General features: G+C 37.0%; 1 protein-coding gene across 1 annotated transcript; it reads right to left on the reverse strand.

The window, feature by feature from the left end:
• Positions 1-9689: 9689 nt before the first annotated feature.
• Positions 9690-11859, reverse strand: LOC146317772 (5-beta-cholestane-3-alpha,7-alpha-diol 12-alpha-hydroxylase-like). The gene has a single exon (XM_084732954.1). The coding sequence runs from the start codon at positions 11816-11818 to the stop codon at positions 10283-10285; it is 1536 nt and encodes a 511-aa protein (XP_084589080.1). The 5' UTR covers positions 11819-11859; the 3' UTR covers positions 9690-10282.
• Positions 11860-21050: the final 9191 nt, after the last annotated feature.

Below are 21050 nucleotides of genomic sequence, written 5' to 3' on the forward strand. Positions count from 1 at the left end.
AGGGAAACCTGTAATAAAATGAAGATAAGTGGGGCCTTTACCCATATACTTATCTTATCAGCATGGCACCAGCACGGGCTCTGATCATGGCAGCTGACTGACAGCTTATCAATAAACCCACATGATGAACTGTGTGTTACAGTAAGTCTACTCATCATCATGGCATGCCTGTAGGTAGGTCAAAGAACTGGTTGCACTTTATTTTACAGTATATTAAACCGCTGAGGACTATGTAATAGTCGACTTGTGGAGTTCGACTGGTGGACTGTTCACAAGAAAAGACAATACCATCCTGTCACCATCCTCTGGCCCTGGTGGCTCAAACATGTCTGGGTGTGGGAAAACTGCTAATTTTTTCAAGACCTAAGCTTTTATACTTTCAAATCATTCAATTTTAACTGTGTGGTTACACTTATTTACAATTGCTTAAGCACAATTTTGAAAACAGGGCTCATTTTGTCAAAACACTACACACAGTTCACACAGCCACTCATACAAGTAGTGTGTCAATCAATGTGTCAGTCAATTCATCCATGCATTTCCAAAGTTTGCATTTTGTACTGAAAACCAAAACAGCACGTTCTAAATTCACATTCTAAACACAGCAACAGACAAAATAGAAGGTCAGAATTACACCCAGGCTCTGACCTACGTTGTGCTGATTTTAGAGTAAAGGTGTTTTTTCACCTGTGCTCATGTCAAAATATTCAAATTATTGTTGCAACAGCGTATCTGCTGAGGTTGGGCTTCTCTGGCAAACCTTTCTCAGTTTCAGCCTAAGGTTTACAACATGATCAACCAGTGGTACACGTCTGATAAATTTGGTACAGGTAAACTCACCTGTTGACTGGAGAGTTCACAGTTAAGTAGCTAAGCGTCTGTACACCTGACAGCTTTGTTTTTTACTGAACTGTAAATTCTCCAGGCAACAGGTGAGTTTACCTGTACCAAATTTATCAAATGTGCACCACTGATTGACCATGTTGTAAATATTAGGCTGACACTGACAGAGACTGGACAGAGTTCAGCCCAACCTCAGCAAACCCGCTGTTGCAACGGGACATTTCGACATGAGCACAGATGAAAAAAAAACTTTTCTCTAAAATCAGTGCAATGTAGGTCAGATCCTGAGTGTAATTCACAATATCTTTTTTGTCTCCACAAATGTTGTTGCTGTGTTTATGTGCTATTTAGAATGTTCTGTTCTGATTTTCAGTACAAAGTGCATCCTTCTAAACTTTTTTCACTAAAATTAATCTTTGGTATCTTTTTTAGCAGTTCTGACCCCAGTTATTGTTAATGATTGATAAAAATTGAGAGGTGGGGGGCACAAACTTTTTTGGTTTCTGAAAGGGGGGCATGCCATCTCTAAAAAAACCCTAAGACTTTTCAAAAAAATAGAAAAGTCAAATGTGTTCTTGATTGAGCACAGCAGTGTGTAACTGGTTCAAACAAAGTCAGCAGGCATGTGTGTGCCATATGGTGACAAAGTTGGGTTTTTACTCATTTGCGTAATGTTCTGCTTCCTGTGTGAGTGGTTGTGTGAATTCTGTGTAGCGTTTTAACAAAATGAGCCCTGTTTTCAATATTGTGCTTAAGCAATTGTAAAAAACTGTACGTACACCTGACGACTTTGTATGATCCGCTGTTTGAATTGTGTTGTATTTTGATAGGCAGTGCTTTGAAAGGACAAAGAAGTGACATGATTTTAGATTTCTGTGCCTAATGCAGAGAAGTACGTTTAGTGATTTGAAAAACACCGTGTTTAGTGTTTTTGCAAAACTGTGTGGCTGAAAATGTGCATATGGTCGTGCAGATCTGGGCTGAGGTTTTGCTCCTGAGGTGTCAGGTTTCACTGTGTGTTACTTTTAATTTTAGTGTGTAAGCAATCGTAAAAAAGTGTAATGCACATTTCTGTAGTGTGACAAACTCTGAACAAACATGTATTGTTGCTTTACAGTCACATAACAACATTAAAGCTACTACAAGAAATTTTTAAGTGGTTATGACAATGCCCCAATTTATTATTTATTACTGATGCCTCTATGTGACTTTACATTTTGTGGCTTTGTCCAGAGGGGTGTCCTTTGTTACCAGGTTTACACAAATATTACACTGGAGAACTGATTATCAGCTCCCAAACTGCTGACCCATGCTGTCTTGTTTGTTATAGTGTTGTATAATTTACCGTTTTTCCCAATTGTTAACATTCCCAATGAATTAACATTCATTTTCTGAATCTGTGGCTAATTTTTCTGAAAACCAACAAACAAATTACAAAAAACAAAGTCAAAACAAAATGCAAAACCAAAAACCAAACCAAAACCAAAAACACAAATCTCTAGCAAAAGCAAAATGTTTTTTGTTTTGTTTTTTTGCATCAAACTGATGTACGCATGCCATCATATGAACTGATCTTTCAGCCAGCCAACAACACATGCAACACTGATGCACGCAACAGAAAAACTACTATGTACATCTTCTCAGTAGATTTATTCCCTTCTTTAATTCCCTTCATGTTGGAATCAGTCAGGCAGCCCTATCTTGCCTACAGCTGGTTCAAACAGACTCCTCATTATTACCATGAAGAGTGACCATATCTCGCTTGTACTGGCTACTAGTGAAGAACACAACTTATTTTAAAATTATTTTATTTGTTTTTAAAGAACTGCATGATTTGGCCCAAGGTTACAACTCATCCTCCCCACAGATCTGCCAACCAATCACTGCTATTCCCTGCACTCAGTAAAAATCCAGGGGTGTTTGAGTGTTTTCAGTTTTTGGCCCTGCTATGATTGGAGTGTTTTTGCCAACTGAGTTTTAACAAGTGAAGCAACAAATTAGTTATAGAGTGTGGTATTTTTACGGCCTTTGGAAAAAGTGTACAAAATGATATAATTTTGCAAAAATGGAACTGTGCTTAGCGTTAAGCACTCTTGTAGTCTTGTTGTTGAATCAAGAGCTTTGGGTTTCTAGACTTGTGTGTATAGTTCCAGTCTTTGTGTGTATACATTTAAGAAAATCTGTCATTTGAACTATAATTAATGTGAAACAGGCAAACTTAAACAGTTATTCTGGCCCCGAATAGAAATTTCAAAGGGGGACACAACTGCTGTAATGTTGTTATCAGAGAAGCAAGTGTTTTCAGCTGGTATGTTTCCTAATCTTTGATGACATATATTATGATTATGATTTATTAGACTAAATATATTACAGCTCTCTCCTTTGCAAATAGTGTTCACATCTATGAGGAGCGGGTGTTTCCCATCATTAAATAAAGCCTGGCATTGTGATTTGTGTTGCTTTCCAAAAGGGCACAAGAGATTTTAATTTTGAATAATGTACCTAATGTAGGAACTGGAACAAGTTGCCTTTAATTTTTTTTTTTTTTTTTTTTTTCAATTTTCACATGCCCCCAGAATTCCAAAAATTGCCTAGAAATATTGCAACATGCATCACTTTTTTTTTTTTTTTTTTTTTTTTTTTTGAAAAGTTGCTGTGAAATCAGCCATTTTAGCTGCAACATTTTTTTTTACAAAAAGACTGCAAAATCCTGGAGGGGCTAACTAAGTGCCTGAGTCATGTCTGCCTCGGTTTCATGCTGGTGTAATTACAAAAAAATCTTAGATTAATTACAGCCATATTTGTGACAACAAGTAGCCTGCTGGTAGGCAGAGTAGGGCAGGTCTCTACAGAACATACCATCGCCTACATTCAAGCAACTGATTTCAGGAAAACAGTGCCATTTCTCCCGAATGCATTTTGACTATCTTGACTGTCTTGAACTTGAATGTATTTTGCTTTAAAGTTAAAGGTCAGCAGATTTTTTTTTTATCACCAATTATTCCAGACCTCCAACCTTGAATAAAAATCAGATGCTGACCTTCAAGTAATAAGTTCAAGAACCCTGCGATACAAAGCGACTTTGTGTTTATGCCGACAAACTGAGTGAGTGAGAGAGAGAGAGTGTGTGTGCATGTTTCTGTGTGTGTGTGTGTGTGTGTGTGTGTGTGTGTGTGTGTGTGTGTGTGTATGCAAACATGTGCACTAATTACTTTTCTCTTTCATGTTCTTCACCGAAAGCCAAGGCCATGAAGTTTCACGCTGAAAAAACATATTCTTGTTTCATTTTTCTTTTAGTAAAAATTTAAAACATGACATGAGCATTATATGGTCTGGCATCATCTTTATTTTCATCTCCAGTTAATTATATACGTGGGGTGCCTGGTTAGCTCAGTTGGTAGCACATGCACCCCACGTATGGAGGCTGTGAATCCTCTGCAGTGGCCGTTTGTTTAATTCCTGCCTGCAGCCTCCTGCTGCGTGCCATTTCCCCACTCTCTCTCCCCAATTCCTGTCATATCTTCAGCTGTCCTATCAATTAAAGGCATAAAAAGCCTAAAAATTATTTTAAAAAAAATCATATACCTGAGGTATGTGTGTGAGGCCACTGAGGAGGACAAGAGATGTTAAACAGCGATTTAAAAACAGCAATCTCTGAAAACAACCCGACAGAGACAACCCTAGATTAATTAAGATGGTATAAATTTAAAATAAAAGAGGTTTTAAATAAGAAGACTCAATTTCTGCCAGACAAGAACATTTCCACCATAGCATTAAATCGGGCAAAATTTGGCAAATCAAACACAATAAAGAAAAAACAACAGTCTCTGTAATTAAGGACACAGCAGGGAAGCTCACAAATTCACCAGATGAAATGAACAAAATCTTCAGAAATTTTTATGTCAATTTATATTCAGAAAAAAATCCAAATCAAGAGGACATTAAATCATTTCTCAACAGAATTGCCTTACCACAGCTTAGTAAAGAACAAATCAAAATACTTGACAACAACTGATCTACTGCTCTCAATCATATGTCCAATAACAAAGCACCAGGTAAATAAACACTTCTGGCTCATCCTAGCTCCACCTTTCAGCAGAATGATTACTGAAATAAAACAAATTTCAAAATTCCCGTCAAACATGAACGCAGCGACAGTTTCACTCCTCCTCAAACCCAACAAAGATCCAACCCTACCATCAGGTTACCATCCCATCTCTTTTCATTACACTAAATTAACATTAAAATCATCACCAAGGCATTAGCTTCCAGATTAGAACAAATAATCCCATCTATAATCCACCCAGATCAAACTGGCTTTACCAAAGGTAAACATTCATCCTGTAATACATGCAGACTGTTTAAAATTAAGGCAGGGACAACCAAATATTCCTTTAAAAACAGAGAGGAGAGAACCATGCAAGAAGGAAGAAAAAAAGGAAGAAGGAAGGAAAATGGAAGCTGGGAAAGAAAGAAAAAAAAAACTTGGTTAACCCTGACTAACCAGTCCTGTTGACCTGTTTCTGGGGCTCGGATTGTGCTTCACAGCCACTGAACAGGGCGGCACTTACCCAGATTCTTTTCATAAAAAAGACTGGTACACCTTTTGTCCACTATTATTATCACTATTGTTCTTTCTCTATAATAATTTCATTATTTAATTATTTTTACAATAGTAGTAGTATTTATTTATTGCTGTTGTTTATTTTAAAAAATAATTTATTTACTTGTTTTTTTGTTTTGTTTTTTTCACCTCTCCTCTGCTCTACCATTTCACACACACCCTGCACCATACATACTCAAAATCAACATCTAACCTGCTGCAATATGTAACAAAACTGACCCGTACTTGTGTTATTCATGTAATTCTGTCGCACTGTTCTGTTTTGTAACCTGCTCTGTGTTCTGTCCCATACCTGTATTGTTTTGTCCCTTGTCTTAAAAACAAACAGCAATTTAGAAAAGTTTCAGTAAAACCAATGAAAAAAAACAAGAATGTTTTTCTCTCCAGTAGAATGTGATATTTTAGCTTCAGGAGAAACCAAAAACCATTTGGGGGCTGTTAAGTTTGATTCCTGTTCCAGCTGTGATTGAATGACTTCCTTTTAATTCCGCCCAATTGCATCAGACCTGGGAGGCCATACCAAAAAGTTATTTCTGAGGAACGATCTGCTATTTTTTCCAGCCATTTCTTTACATTAACTTGACATCTGCTGAATCATGCAGTTGAAAATTCTACCTCATGTTAAACTTGTCTAAAAAAAAAGTACACACACACAAAACGTGACAAGGGTGTATGCATGCTGAAAGGTGTTTCTAATATTTTGTCCCACTGTTGTTGCAAATGGAAATGGAAAGAGATAATACACACGTTTAATTAATGTAATACAATACAACTTCACAAACATAGTCCTCAAAATATGACAGTTGGTTTGATAAAAACACTTCTCTAACAAAGTCTTGACAAAAAATTGATTATAAGTCTGGCAAAGGTAATACTTATTGCAGGATTATCAAAGGTAGTATTTACTGTAGGATTATCCCAAGATTTCTGGTAATCCTAACAATTTATTGTATGTTTTATGATTTAAAGAAATCGCTCAGAATCTTGGTGTTGGCATTTAGACTAACACTGCATAACTGCTGAATAGGAAAGTGCAGAACAGAACAACCTGTGTGATTGTTGTGCTAAACGGTCCTCCACATTTTTTCTGATACATCTGAGTAAATAGAAATCCAGAGACTTGGCACTTATTAGTCCCAGATGTATGTGTTACAACAGACTCTATCCACACACTTCAAAGCAGCAGTTTCAGTAAACAGTGTGGAGACTATCTTCGTCAGAGATTTAATGACCCGTGGTAAACTTTTTCGGAGCTGGGATGTGCACATTCCATGCCAGTTTGTTATGTGAGGTTCCTTTCTATTGCTCCTTTGTAGAAGTTAGCTTCCCACCCTAGCTTACCTTACCATCCCAGATGTGTGATGTGCATGACAGATTCTCTGTGATGTCGATTCCTAAGAAGCTAAAACTGTTCACCTGCTCCACCTCAGCTCCACTGAGGTAGACTGGGGTGTGTGTCTTTGCCTCTTTTTGCTGAAAATCAACAATCACCTCTTTGGTTTTGCTGGCATTAAGCAGCAGGTCGTCTTCTGTACACCACTCTGCAAGACTCCACACTACTATACTACTATTACTTGTATACCTGCAGTTCAGTGCAACAGAAACAAAAGAACTGGTAATTAATACTTCCAGCACACACAGAACATTCAACAACTCCACCCCCTGAAAAAACTGAAAAATATCTCAGACTCACATTAGACAGTAAACTTAACTTTAGACCACACATCTCTGACATCCACAAACAATGGCAACAAAAACTCTTCACATTGTTAATGATCTCCAACAGGAACAAACTTGAACAGATCACACACACAACGCCTCCAAAATTATTGGCTCCCTCATCCCCAACCTCCCAGACCTTAACAGCAAAGCCGTTACACAAACAGCACGCACGATAGCACATGACCCCAGGCAACCCCTTTACCCATTCTTCACACTGCTTCCGTCTGGCTGTAGATACAGATCCCTGACCTGGACCTGATCGTCCAACTGACCGACCTACCTACCATTGTTGTTGTTCAATTACTGGACTAAAATAACACATATTGGGTAATTTTCTACCCATACTCTGTATAATTAACCCAGTATTGCATTACTGCTAGACCACACTGGTCAATTCTTACCCAGGGTTGTTTCCTAGTATAACAGCAGCAAGATGTTATTAGAATTTGTGAAATTTGGAAGTGAGAGAATGATCTCAGCATGTGTCTATTTTTGCTGTCAAATGTACCGTAATTGTGTGCTATGTAATGACAGATAAGGTCATTGAATACATGAAAAGTGATCCTCATTTTAGTCCACACTAACTGCTGTTGTGTGTGGACTGGATCAAGACTTTTGATCACCACAACACCACAAAGTCCTCAAAAAGTCACAATATTGTTTAAAAAAAACCTCTCTCTCACAAAAAATTCGGGTATAGTAAAGGCAGTGTAGTTATTTATTATATTTGAAGAGGTTTTGTGTTTGGACAGTTGCTTAATAAGACAGCACAGAAAATCCATTAGATTGTTGCTCATGAAGTGTACATCATGTTTTGTCTTTGATAGTGGAAATATAGGGGCTTATCAGCAGATGTTTTAACAGTGTCATGTAGGATGCATTAGTAACGACAGATTTCCTGTGTGTGTGTGTGTGTGTGTGTGTGTGTGTGTGTGTGTGTGTGTGTGTGTGTGTGTGTGTGTGTGTGTGTGTGTGTGTGTGTGTGTGTGTGTGTGCATGATATAGCAGTGAATGCTTTCACTCACGTCACAGCAGCTGTCTTGGCCAAAAATCACAGAGTGTCTATGGGGCAAAAATGTCCCTAAATAACATCTGCTTTTTATACGGTTGTTTTAAAGTATATACTTTATTAAAAAAATCTTCTTAGCTGATAGTGTAACATGTAGTGTACTCATTTTTTCATATAATGTGTTGTTTAGTTTCATATAATAACAGAATATATTGTTTAGTAAATGTGAGAACATGAGAGTGTGACAGAAAATCAAAAAAGTTGCATCCAATTTTGCTTCCCAGTATGTTTTAGGCCTTCATGTTCCTAGACAGTTTTTTGGATTGCAAAAAATAATTTCTCTTTAAAATGACACAGAGGAAACTTAATACAATGCTCAACTCTTCTGAGAGGAAAAATACCTGTTCCCAAACTTACTCAGTATGCATGACTACATTTTTATTCAATTTGTGCTGTTACATGATTGCTGGGATGTGGCAATTACCACAATAACCCACTTCATCTGCCACTAACTTGTAGAAGCAGAGCAAAATTTTAAGAATATTGATACACTCATGATGTACAGTATTTAAAAATTATAGGCAGAGCTAGATTCTAATCAGGAAGATTAATGTAAGCCTTGAAAACCCTGGTAACACAAAAAATGTGAGTTACTAAGAAGCAAATAAGGAATGAATCAGGACAATCCTGATCATTAATGAAGGGATAAGAAATTCCTCGTTAACTGTGATTTAAGGACAATATAGAAGGAATATATGATATAATATAGAAATAATAATGAATTATTAGAGAGCACAATGGAAAATACTATATGTAATCACAAAGAAAATGCACACTGAAGTGAGGTACCATGAGTTTATTAGTAGAGAATATCGTGTTTCACCTGTGGCGTCTTCAGCAGAATCACACCCACAGGAGTGATAAAAACACACATTTTTCTCTTTCAACATTTTTTCTTTAACATTCTTCAAGATACTTTTCAAAAAATAATTTTCAATTCATCCAAAGAGTATAATAATTTGCACAAAATTACACTGATCGGAAAACATAGCAAGATTCATGCTGACTGAGGTGACAGGAAAAAATGACAGACTGCAGGTCCTACTTCTGTCCCTCTAGACTGTTAGGTGGAAAGGAGGAGTGACAGGGTAGTGACTAGTGGATGTATGTATAAATATATATGTAGTATATAGTATAATTAGTAGAGTTTAATTATCTTGAAATCAAGACTAACTGCACAGTGAGCTCAGTGGAATGATAGTGAGTACGAGCAACAAGTGATTATATTGTTTAAATGTGACAATAGATAATTTATTGTAGCTGCTAAGTAAACTTTCAGTTGTTAAAACAATCATAGGTCATTGAGCAATTACATTGTAAAGCAATAAAGTTTAGAGACAAAATGTCACAGATTTATCCAGTCAAGGAAAATGAACTTTGTGTCTGCTCCCATCTCATTAAATCAACAAGTCCTGGCATCATAAAATATAATCTGGTCAAATTAAGTCTTTTTACAGGTTGAAATAATCAAGCACAATCATATGCTATAATTATAGGCTACTGTGTTTACAGGTACAGCTTCTGGAAAGATGAAAACTTAACCCTGAACCTGAAACTAGTCCAACGACATTTCATAAATGCATGTGGGCATATTTTGTTGTTGGGATCAACAGATGATACAGACGTGAGACAGAAACAATCAAAGATTATTCCTGATCATTCTGACATTTAAAGTTAAAGATACCAAACTACCGTGATGACCATCCACAGAAATACATGTAAAATATTATCAAATCAATGGCATCTTTGAGTAAAACATTTTATTAATAAAATAACACTTAATTAACTTGACAAAAGAAGATTCAATCAGTGTAAATCATTATGAACAAACTGCAAATTATTAGTAGTACTGAATCCACTTCTGTTCTGCTTTTCATTTTGTTATAGCAAGTAGGGGTGTCAAGACATTGGGAAGAAAATCAGAAGTCAAATCAAATTGTGCATTTAGAGGATTGTGACACCCCTGAAAACATGTCATGTCATGTACTCTAAAACTGAAACACAATTGTCAGTGACTGACTGGTTTAATATCTGAGTCTGTATCGAAACTGAACATCTCTGTCGGGCTGCATTGATCCAAAGCCCCATCGCTTGAAGTCAATTTCTGGGATCTTTTCATCAGGATTCTTAAGCTCAAAATCAAAGTAGAGCAGCATGAGGAAAGCAAACTGTTTCAGCTCATTGGTGGCGAAGAAACGCCCGGGACACATGGAGACCCCGGCGCCCCAGGGCATGTTGTAATACTTCACCTTCTTCCCTGCTTTGTAGAAATCAGTTTTCTTGCTCCCATCTGGATTCAGGAAGCGGTCATATTTGAACGTATGTGGTTCAGGGTGGATCTCAGGGTCGATGTGAACAGCACTGTAAGGAAAGAGTGCCAGTCTATCACCCTGGCGGATAGAGTACTCACGCCCGTCAGCCATCTTGAGGGTTATATCCTGGAGCACTGCTCTGGTGAGGAGGGGTGCTGCAGTGAGTCGCAGGGTCTCTTCGACAGCACTGTCAAGGATTGGCGTTTTCAGCAGCATCTCGCGGGTCAAATTAATTAAAGGGCCACCATGTCGGACTTCCTGCCCAGATTCCCTCACAACCTTATCAACCTCCTCCTTCACTGCTGTCATGGCCTCTGGATGTTTCATGAGGAAGAGGAGCAGCCAGAATGAAGAAGGCCCTGTGTTGCCCTGAGAGGCCCAAAGAAGCACAAACATGTACTTGTTTATCATTGACTCGTCCATGCCCCTCTCCTCTTTGGCCTGCTCGATGTCCCAGACCCAGCGACTGACATTGTCTTTGGTCTTCATCTTCTGCACTGACAGAGCCTCCCAGAAGTATCTCATCAGCCTCTCTGCTTCTAGCCTTTTCCTCGGTGGAAGGACCCCGTAAGCCAGGTTGGGGAAGAGTTGGTCATATTTCCGAAACTCGTAAAATAAGACCTCTGATTCAGCTCTGTCCTTCTCTTTGGCATCCTCCTCACTTTCTTTTGACTTGTATGGCTTGTTGCCATACAAGGACAAGTAACCAGCTCTAAAAACAATATTGTAGCTGTATATGAACAGTCCATCTTCCATCCAGGTGCTTTGTTCTGCAGCTGATCCAATGTTGTGCAGCATCAGGTTCTGCAAATTAGTCATCATGGCTTGTGTCATTAGCTCCAGGCCATCTCCTTTCAGGTGCTTGTTGCTGGCTAACTGGAGTTGGTGGTGGTCGCCCTCAATGGCCACATAACCAAAGACTCTGCGCACCAGTTGCACTGCAAACTTGTTGAAGTCCAGTTTTTCACGACTCTCCTTAACAATTGCCCCGAACGACAGAGGGTCCTGAATAAAAGTAACATAATATCCTCCCAGCTGAATTGTGAACACATCACCATGCTTTCGCTTCATCCTCTCTAAGAACTTCAACGTGTTCCGGCGAAACTCTAAGACATGACCCAGCCAAGGGATGAGCCCCTTATCCAGAGGAGGTTCTCCTGGTCGCCGTTGTCTGAACACCCCAAGTACATACAGCCCTCCAATCAGAGCGGCAAGAAAGCCAAGAAGGATTGGCAGCAGCAGCCCCATGACTGATCCCTCTGACAGCTACACACAGATTTGGAGCTAAGGTCCACATGCAGCACAATAAACAGACTTTTGCTCCTCCTTTTGCTGTGGGTTTGGTTTCTGCATTCTTGGAAGTCTGCATTAGTAATTTTCCACATAAGACAGTGATTCTGTGAAACCTGTTGCATTTTTGTGAATAGAGAAAGGATGATGGGTCTCTTTGAATACTGTATTTATAAAATGTATTATGACAAAGTTGATTATGTTCCAGTGGCATACAAATCTATCACTTATTGTGTATATAGAGGAGTCACAGTCACTCTCTCCTGACTTGCAAACACTCAGCTCACTCACTCAGGAATACACTGCTAAAATGCAAAAGGATTGTTCAGGAATCCATATTTACAATACCATATTTATCTTACTAACTAATTTCCATCTGCTGTCCCTGGGCAGGTAAATGGCATAAGTATTTTTGAGTAAAAATCTGTAAAATGTGTAAAATATAAAAATCTTTAATCTATTTTAAATACTGCTGGTATTGCTGTTTGTCTGGTTCTACTTTTATTAATTTGTTTGATATTTCCATATGTTTGTCTTTCTAAATAACAATACAGATCTTTCTGTTTCCAATTTAAAAAAAAATGCCCACAAACAAGCCAAATTATAATATAGTTTATTTTACCTAACTTGTAACAGTAGCTGTTCACATGATGAAAAGGATACAGTCTGCTACAGTGGATAAATCTTGCTTCTCATTCATGAACCAAACAGAGTTCAGCTCAGTCACAATCTAGACAAAGCGGCTGAGTAATGCTGTTTGTGCCTGGAGGTAAACATCATGTGGAAGTGTCTAACATGGAAAAAAAAATGTGACTTTCCACCAGATCTGGCTAACAAAAGGTAATTTCCTGCACATTTTTCACAGTTTGTGCTCAGAGCTAGAAACTGCTGTTTTGTATTGTGTTCACTTATTTATACTTTTAGAAACCTAATTTTCCAATATTGGCTTTGAGAAGAAACACAATTTTCCACAAGATTTTCAGTCTGTTTTTATATTTAAATGTTTTAATTGTTGCAAACGCCTATTGCATGTTACAGATGTCAGAGTTTTGGATTTGCCTACGATCAGTGAAAGGGGCAGATGTAACACAAAGAAAACTACAGGTTTCAAATGCCACATGGAAACATGAGGTTGGCTTTTCATATGTATTTGTTTGGTTATTTCAGGTTAAAGATATACAATTTAATGAATAACATATATTTGGATATAATGATATCAAATTGATTGCACCTTTAACCCTTATGTAAAAAAATGTCTGTTCAGTGGATTGATTGTGAACTGCTGATCAAATGTGGCAATAGCTTAGATGATTCAGATATCTGACTGGGAAACCTGACCTTGACTTTCTTGTCAAACTTGCCCAGTGAGCTTCCTTTTTATGTGTGTCTCTTAAAAGTTCTGCCATCTCATCATTGGCAGATAACATATTTATGTGCAATTGTGAAACAAAAGATACTAAAGATAACACCCGCCCTGTGTGATATAGGTTCAAATATACAGAGGGAGATGCATTTTCCATCATCTTGATAAACTTGTTACAGACAGAATTAAAAAGGCAAACAGGTTTGATTTTTCTCTGCTGTTCTCCACATTGTTAACCTTTTATATACTTTTTATTATATAAGAGATTTGTATGACAATTTAGAAGGTAATATACGCCAAATAAATATATCTATATTTGGTTTTAATAAGGAACAAAGAACATAATATAAAGTGCAATTAGAGCGACACCAACAGTCCTGAATTCACCACAATCTCTTTAACATTGCATCCAGTGTGTGCAGAGCGGAGAGAAATCTGTTTGCTCTGTGTTGCTCCTACATTTGGACATGCAGCACCATCTGCTGGAATGTATACCTTATTAGGGAAAAAAAAAAACAATGGCAAAGTATTTCTTTACTGTAAAAGGACAAAATCTATGTGTGAAACCCGAAACCTGTTTGTAAGCTTTATTTATACAAGTTACACAACTTCAATTGAGTTAAACAGCTCTCTTTTAGTTATGCTAAAAATGTAGCTTTCAAGATTGTGATTTGTAAGCAGAAACAAGTAGAAGTTGTACTAAAACTAAACATTTCAACATGTGGAATACAGACAGTTCTTCATTTTTGTTGGTTACGCTGTGTGGACAAACTACTCAGATGAGAAATAAAATATTTCTTGGTCTACCAAATTTTATAGTGGCACCCATTATTTACTTATTTAAAAGTATGATTCTAATACTTATCTGTGGATCAATTAGATAAACTTTGTTCCTGTTGCACTGTAGAGCAATAAAGTGAAAGCCAATGTACATGAAACTTTAAGACATTTGTTTTATAGCTTATAGCTATATCATGTGATTGTTGTCCATCCTCTGTCACACAACCCAACAGGCAGTTTGTGATGTGCATTTTTATGCATTTACTAAATTAAAATTAATTAAAAGTTACTGTTTTGAAGCCTCATCTAGTATGTACTTATTGTGATATCGTTATTTTCATAAAGGTGGAGAAAAAAGACTAGAAATAGCCCTAACAGCAAAGATCAAGTGAGATGATGAAACTGGATATTTGGTGCTTGAAACCATCAGATCCAATCAGTAGTGGGCTCAGGGTGTCTGAGAAACAGGCGCAAAAATGGCAGCTGCACGTGGTGGGACACCCTTTTCTCCATTTTAAGGGTGCCTAATAGTGCACTGTATCACATTCACTCTACTGGAAGGGCACCCTAGATTGGACTTCACCACCAAGGGCTCAGAATTCCTTACAACTTAGGGGGACAGTAATGTACTCCGAACCTGTGAATGGCTGTCTCTGTTTTAGCCCCACTTCCTACATTGATTCATGGTGTTTTCATTATTTGAAGGCAGGTCAGCTCAATGTCTGTAAATGATTAATGCTAAAATAACATCTGCTCCTGGTAGGCTTTCGAGTGGACAAACTCCATTCTACAAGCATGTCTTTTATGATAGAGGCATATTCACTGTAAAAAATTTGTCACTGAGATTCATTTCTGATTTGCTTCAATTAACAGGCACAATCAGCACATGGGTTATTTACTCAGTAACATCATTAACTGACCTGTGATGAAGTGTTTTCCGCAGACGTACACATATTGATTGGCTGGTTCCCCCGGTAACCATTCACCTTCTCTGCAGATGGCCTGAAGCTGCAGATCTCTTCTTTTACTGTTGTCAGGGACCAAGCAGTGAGGTAAAGAGGAAAACAGGAATTTGTTGAAAAAGAGGGTTTTTATTTACCCAAAAAAATACAAAACAATATAAACCAAGAACTTAATAACTAGGCCTATAAAAGAGGTCAACAGAATATAACTAGACTCAAAATGACAACAACAAAACAAGGTGTTAACTGAACAACCTGACCTAACAAAATGAAACATGAGGGAACATATATACTGGCTTGGCCAAACCAACTAACACAAACGGGAAAAACAAAATGGGTATCCACTAAAACTAATACACAGGAAAAACTAACTAAACCCAAAACCCCCCCTCTGACATGGCTGGAGATGGTACGGCCTGATGAGCTGGCCACAGGATTTAACAGGTTCCACCCCTGTGCCACACCTTTTGCCTGTCCAGGAGGAAACCACCCCCACAAGCATGGTAACTCAAAAGAAGACAAAGAAAAATGATTAATACAACAGAAAATTACTAAATTTAACCTTACACTGTGAAAATGTGTGCACTCCATTTAAACAGTGTAAAGCTAAAGGGAAATAAAGAAATTTTAACTCAAATAAACTGTAATGTGGACCTGAATTGTTTGGGGTGTGGTTGACTGCAAATTAAATTAACCTGTGCATTGAACAAAGGAGTGAGGTGAGTGTGTGCATGGCTTTACCCTCAACTGTCCATTTGTGTGGCCTTGGCCATCACAACTGTCCTTCGCTCTTTGGGGAAGAAAAGAAAAATTGGAAAGAATATTATACTTTTTACTCCACTACATTGTGAAAACCATGTATTTTAAAATTTGGTGATTTTGAATTTTACTTATGGGCTGAGGAAAAGCTCCTACTTCTTAAAGAGACAGTTCACCCCAAAATCAAAATACATCTTTTCTCTGGCCTGTAATGCTATTTGTCCATCTATACTGTTTTGGTATGAGTTACCTAGTTTTGGAGATATCGTAGAAACTTCTGCCTCCTATTAAATATAATGGCACAAAGTCTGTGCTGCTCCAAGCACCAAAAAAAAAAACAAAAACAAAAAAAACCTGAAAAAGTCTAAACCAGTGTTTCTTTACCAAAATTATGACCTGGGTGCTCAAAATAACCCAAAGACTTTGTTCTGAGCAGTTTCATGTAAGAACTACTTCCTTTCTGCAGTAGAATCTACTGGAACTACTTTCTTTCTCTCTAATAGAAAGAAAAACTACTTTCTTCTTTCTAATAGAAAGAAAGTAATTGCGACACGTAACTGCTCACAACAAGGTGAATTGTCGTCTGTAACTGGGTCATGATCTTGTCCTTGATAATAGCTTAATAAACTATTTAAAACCTTGTTGAATTAGCATTTGTCACAAAGCTGAAACAGGGCTGTTTTTCTGAGCTCATGAAAAATTGATTTCTGGGAGATACATGGTTCTCATTAGGACTGTGACTCTACAAACACATGATGATCTCAACAATATGACATAGTTACCAAAATGACCAAAACCTTAAGTACAATACAACCCTCAGTGGTGTATCAGTAATATACATAATATAATCTAATAAGTCCCTGAGTGTGTTTTCAGACAACACACACCTGATAACTTCAGGGGAGTTTAAGAGCTCACAAGATAAATAACAATCACTTTCATTTGGGCATGAAAGTTTTTTTTTTTTTTTAAACTGTTATATTGCTTTCAAAAGACCTCATTATTGGTGTTGTTACAGAATTACCTGCAATTGATATTTGCAACACTAACATATTAATGCAACTCTATGAATGAAAAGCTTGAACAAAGTATGGACTTGATTGAACACCTTTAATTATTCTATATATTGTAATTTTTATTGGTGGTACTTGTAGGTCCCTTAGGATGATCAGAGACTTAATGTTGCTGCATACAGGTCCCCTAGCAGGGATTAATTGATTAATCTGCTGTAGCTCTGAGACTGACACCAAATACATCAGTCTCTAATAAATATCAGGCTTCATGAACATAAATTTCGAAGCACACACACACACACACACACACACACACACACACACACACACACACACACACACACACACACACACACAATTATTAACATGTGTGACAAAACTGATATTACTGTAAAGTTAACTGAATGACTGATTTTGGTATCCACTTTTATTTTGTGGTCTATTTTGGCTCCTTTAGCATATTTACAGTAAATTGCAAACTGCAACAGTTACCATCTCAATTCACTATTGATTCATAAACTCACCACTGGGTGGTGATGTTGTCTTTCTTGACAACATGACATCATCAACCTCACTCAGCAGTATGAGGCAGCTCTTCCTTATCTACACACAAGCCAAAGTAAAATGCTGCAAAAGTAAAGTTGGACTTCAGATATTAGTTAATGATTTTCATTATTACTTCCCCAGGCCAGTTAAGACATATGGCAAATACAGGTTGTTTCAGTAGAAGGTTTAGTCTTAGGTCTGACAGCACCTAACAATATACAAAAAAAGGAAATGATTATAAAATGTGTGTACTGAATTATGTTCTCAGAGTCTGTCTGGAAAAAAAATTATCTTTGTTCGCAGCACTCCTTCCTTTGTCTCTCATCTTTAATCTATGATCTACATCTGGATCTAGGACCTGGTCCATGATCAGTGGGAACTGATGGTCCATAATTACATAAAGGAAATAACACAGGCTCATTAGGGTGTCAAAGCTGTGCTTTGATTTCCTCCCTAAAGAAGGCTGAACACAATGCAGAAGCCCTTACAAAAATGTGGCAAATTGCTTTTCTTAAGGTACTAAAATTAATTCTGCTGGTTTGGTTGTTTGAGGTACAATTTTATACTTCATGGATAATATAAACAAGAACAAAATCTTAAAATTAACTTTAAGCAGCCATATTGGTTTCAGCTGGCCTTGTCATGTCAGACTGAGATACAAATATTTGAAAGAAGAAATACAACTAATAATCAAGCACAATACATGAACTTGCCTAGTAAATATATCTATGTCAACAAAACTTTCTTAAGGCAGTCTTAGAAATTGATAATTTTTTTTTTATGAAAGACAAGTTTAATTAGTAAAATAACATAAATGAGGAAGATTCTTCAAGTTCTGTGTCTGTACTGTTATTTCATTGATTTCTGTAGGTTTCAACAAGTTAAGTTTAAGACACATACCATAGTCACAAAAATGTACAAAGGATAAAAAAACACAGGAGAATGAAGTTAATGCAACTTTAGTAATGTAGAAGTAAGGTAAGTAAGTAGGTAAGTAGTCATGTAAAGAAAATAATGTTATCTTCATAATCCAATCGAGTGTAATGTTGGACAACAGTTCAACAGCCACATAGAAAATGAGCCTTCTACAACTTAAAAACATAGCAAGAATTTCAGGCCTTCTATCAGGACAAGATACTAAAAATTCATGTATTCATTTTCAGCAGGCTTGACTTCTGCAATGCTCTCTTCAGAGATCTCAATCAGTCAGCTGCAGCTCGCTGCTGCCAGAGACGTCGCTGACACCAAGAGAGTGGAGCACATTACACTGGTGCTTAAATCACTGCACTAGCTTCCTGTTTGTCAAAGATAGATGTTAAAATCCTATTACTTGAATCTATAAAGCTCTAAATGGTCTTGTGCCTCAAGACATGTGTGATTTACTTGTATGTTAGAGCCCAGACCCCTCAGGTCATCTGGAAAAGGTTTCAGTGTTCTTAGGAAAGCAAGGTGAAGCAGCTTTTAGTTTCTGTGCTCCACAACTGTGGAACAAGGTTCCTGAATACCTAAAGTCTGCTGAAACTGTCAGCTCATTTAAATCAGGGTGTAAAACACTGTTGTTTACTGGAGCTTCCCAATTCTTGTTAAAGAAATCTGTAATTATTAATTACAGGACTGAGCAAAAGCAAAACAAGAGCAAAAAAAAAGAAGTAACAGAATTAAAAGTTGAGCTGCAATCATTAAATTGATTATTAAATTATTTGCCACCTATATATAATCAATTAATCAGTTTTTAAGGTGTAAAAAAAAGTCAAAATTCTCAGATTTTGACTTCTTAAATGCAAATATTTTTTCATTTCTTTACTCTTCTATGACAGCAAACTGAATGTCTTTGGGTTGTGAGTTAAACAAGACATTTGATGATGTCATCTCAGGCTATAGGGAATCACTGACATTTCTCAACATTTTCTGCGATTTTAAAACAATTATTAACTGATTAATCAAGAAAATAATTGACTGATTAATCAACTATGAAAATAATTGTAAGTTGCAGCCCTATTTAAAAGTAGCAATAACTTAACTGCTCATATTTGTGATGTACAACTATAAAGGCTCTTGAAAAGTAAGAAAATAATAGGAACCAAATTTCTTAAATAAATAAATAAATAAATAAATAAATAAAGCCCCTAGTTTGTTTTGTTTTTTGTTTGTCAGGTTAGATTCTCTAGTCGTAAGAATTGTGAAATCTGGTCTGGTTAAAAGTTTGAGGGGATTCATTTTTCCTTCCTTTCTTTGCAACATTTGTTATGATCATTACTAATCTGAAAAAAGTGATTGTCTTTTAATTGCAATTTCTTTTATCTCTAGCTATTTATCTGTTTGCTTTTGCTTTTTGTTGTACTTGCTTTTTAAATGCACTTTTAATGTTTTCTATTGTCTTAATTTTAATATATTTCTACACCTCTGTAAAGCAGTTACTACTGGAATTAAAATTCAAATGTATTTAATCAAAGTCACTTAAAAGTGGGTCACAAACCTAAAAATGTGCCGATCAACCAGAATTATTATTAGAAATAGTGTGACACTTCTTTACATTGCTCTGAGACGGATGCAGCACGTTGCAGAAACGTGCCGACCTAAGCCATCATGATATGACCCCCGTTACATCATCCCAGAGATGAAGAAATGAAACAAGAGGATTCCCTCCCACCTACCAGCACTTTCGTTTAAATACCAGTAAGTCAAATTGTACCAGTGTACCGTATAACATGTTAACACATTAGGGCGGGAATACCGTAGGTAGAGATCATAAAGACGCGCCAACCAACGTGGTATCACTTCGAAATGTGGAAAATAGTTTCCCAGTGCCTCATGAGAAGGATCATTAAAGCGGCGTTAGTTTCCCTTGTTGCTCCCACAAATGTATTACCGTCTTTAGGCTACATCTAAATTGCAACATGAAGACATAACATCAGTGTGAAATTATTTTATTTATTTTTTTTGTGGTTGTTTCATTAAGAAACAGACCACACGCCTATTACCGTAGACTAGGAGTAACATCTGTCATCTGTTTCACAATCTTTGATTTTGCAAGGGAATTGTACAACTAATGCTGCGTTGACGACACCTCGGATTTACCAAAACCTCAACCTGTTACGTTGTCAGCATAATTTGACCCTGACAGAATCAGGTTTATTGAGTCCTGATTTTTGTTGCTTTCAGGGTTTCAGGTGGTTCAAAGAATAATTCTCAGGAAGACAGAAACAGACACAGCTAAAGAAAAGCAACTCAAAGCTTGTCTGAGAAAAGATGAGTGAAATGGATGCTTTCATGTTTCAGGGTTACTGGAACAATATAACTCATGTACCATCACTATAGTGTTATGTGCAATTGCGACCTGTGAAAAACATCTATTACTGCAATGGTAGTCACAATAAATCTGTGATATGCTGTCTAGACCAACATCCTTATATTATGTCATATGTATTCAACTTGACTAATGTATAACCCTTAAACTAACTGCAACAAAATTTGCCTATTTAGTGTTCAAGGACATATCCCTGTTTAAGGGTGATTCATTTTTCATTTGCAAATATATGGACCTTCTTTATGTTGTCTTTTAGCCAAATTTGAATACCGACAAACTCATGTGATCTATCTTTAAAATGACCACGTTGAATGTCAGTCAATATAGAGATTTTCATTAGAACTCGGACTGAGCTGGACGCTTACAACCTACACGCATTTCCAAGGTGCAATCTGTTTTTACTATTTTCTCGTACTGCCTTGAACACCACACGCTCGTGACCTCCTGCTAACGTCAGACC

The sequence above is a fragment of the Lutjanus erythropterus genome, chromosome 12 (assembly GCF_056507025.1).
Source record: "Lutjanus erythropterus isolate fLutEry1 chromosome 12, fLutEry1.hap2, whole genome shotgun sequence".
Taxonomy (NCBI): Eukaryota; Metazoa; Chordata; class Actinopteri; order Lutjaniformes; family Lutjanidae; genus Lutjanus; species Lutjanus erythropterus.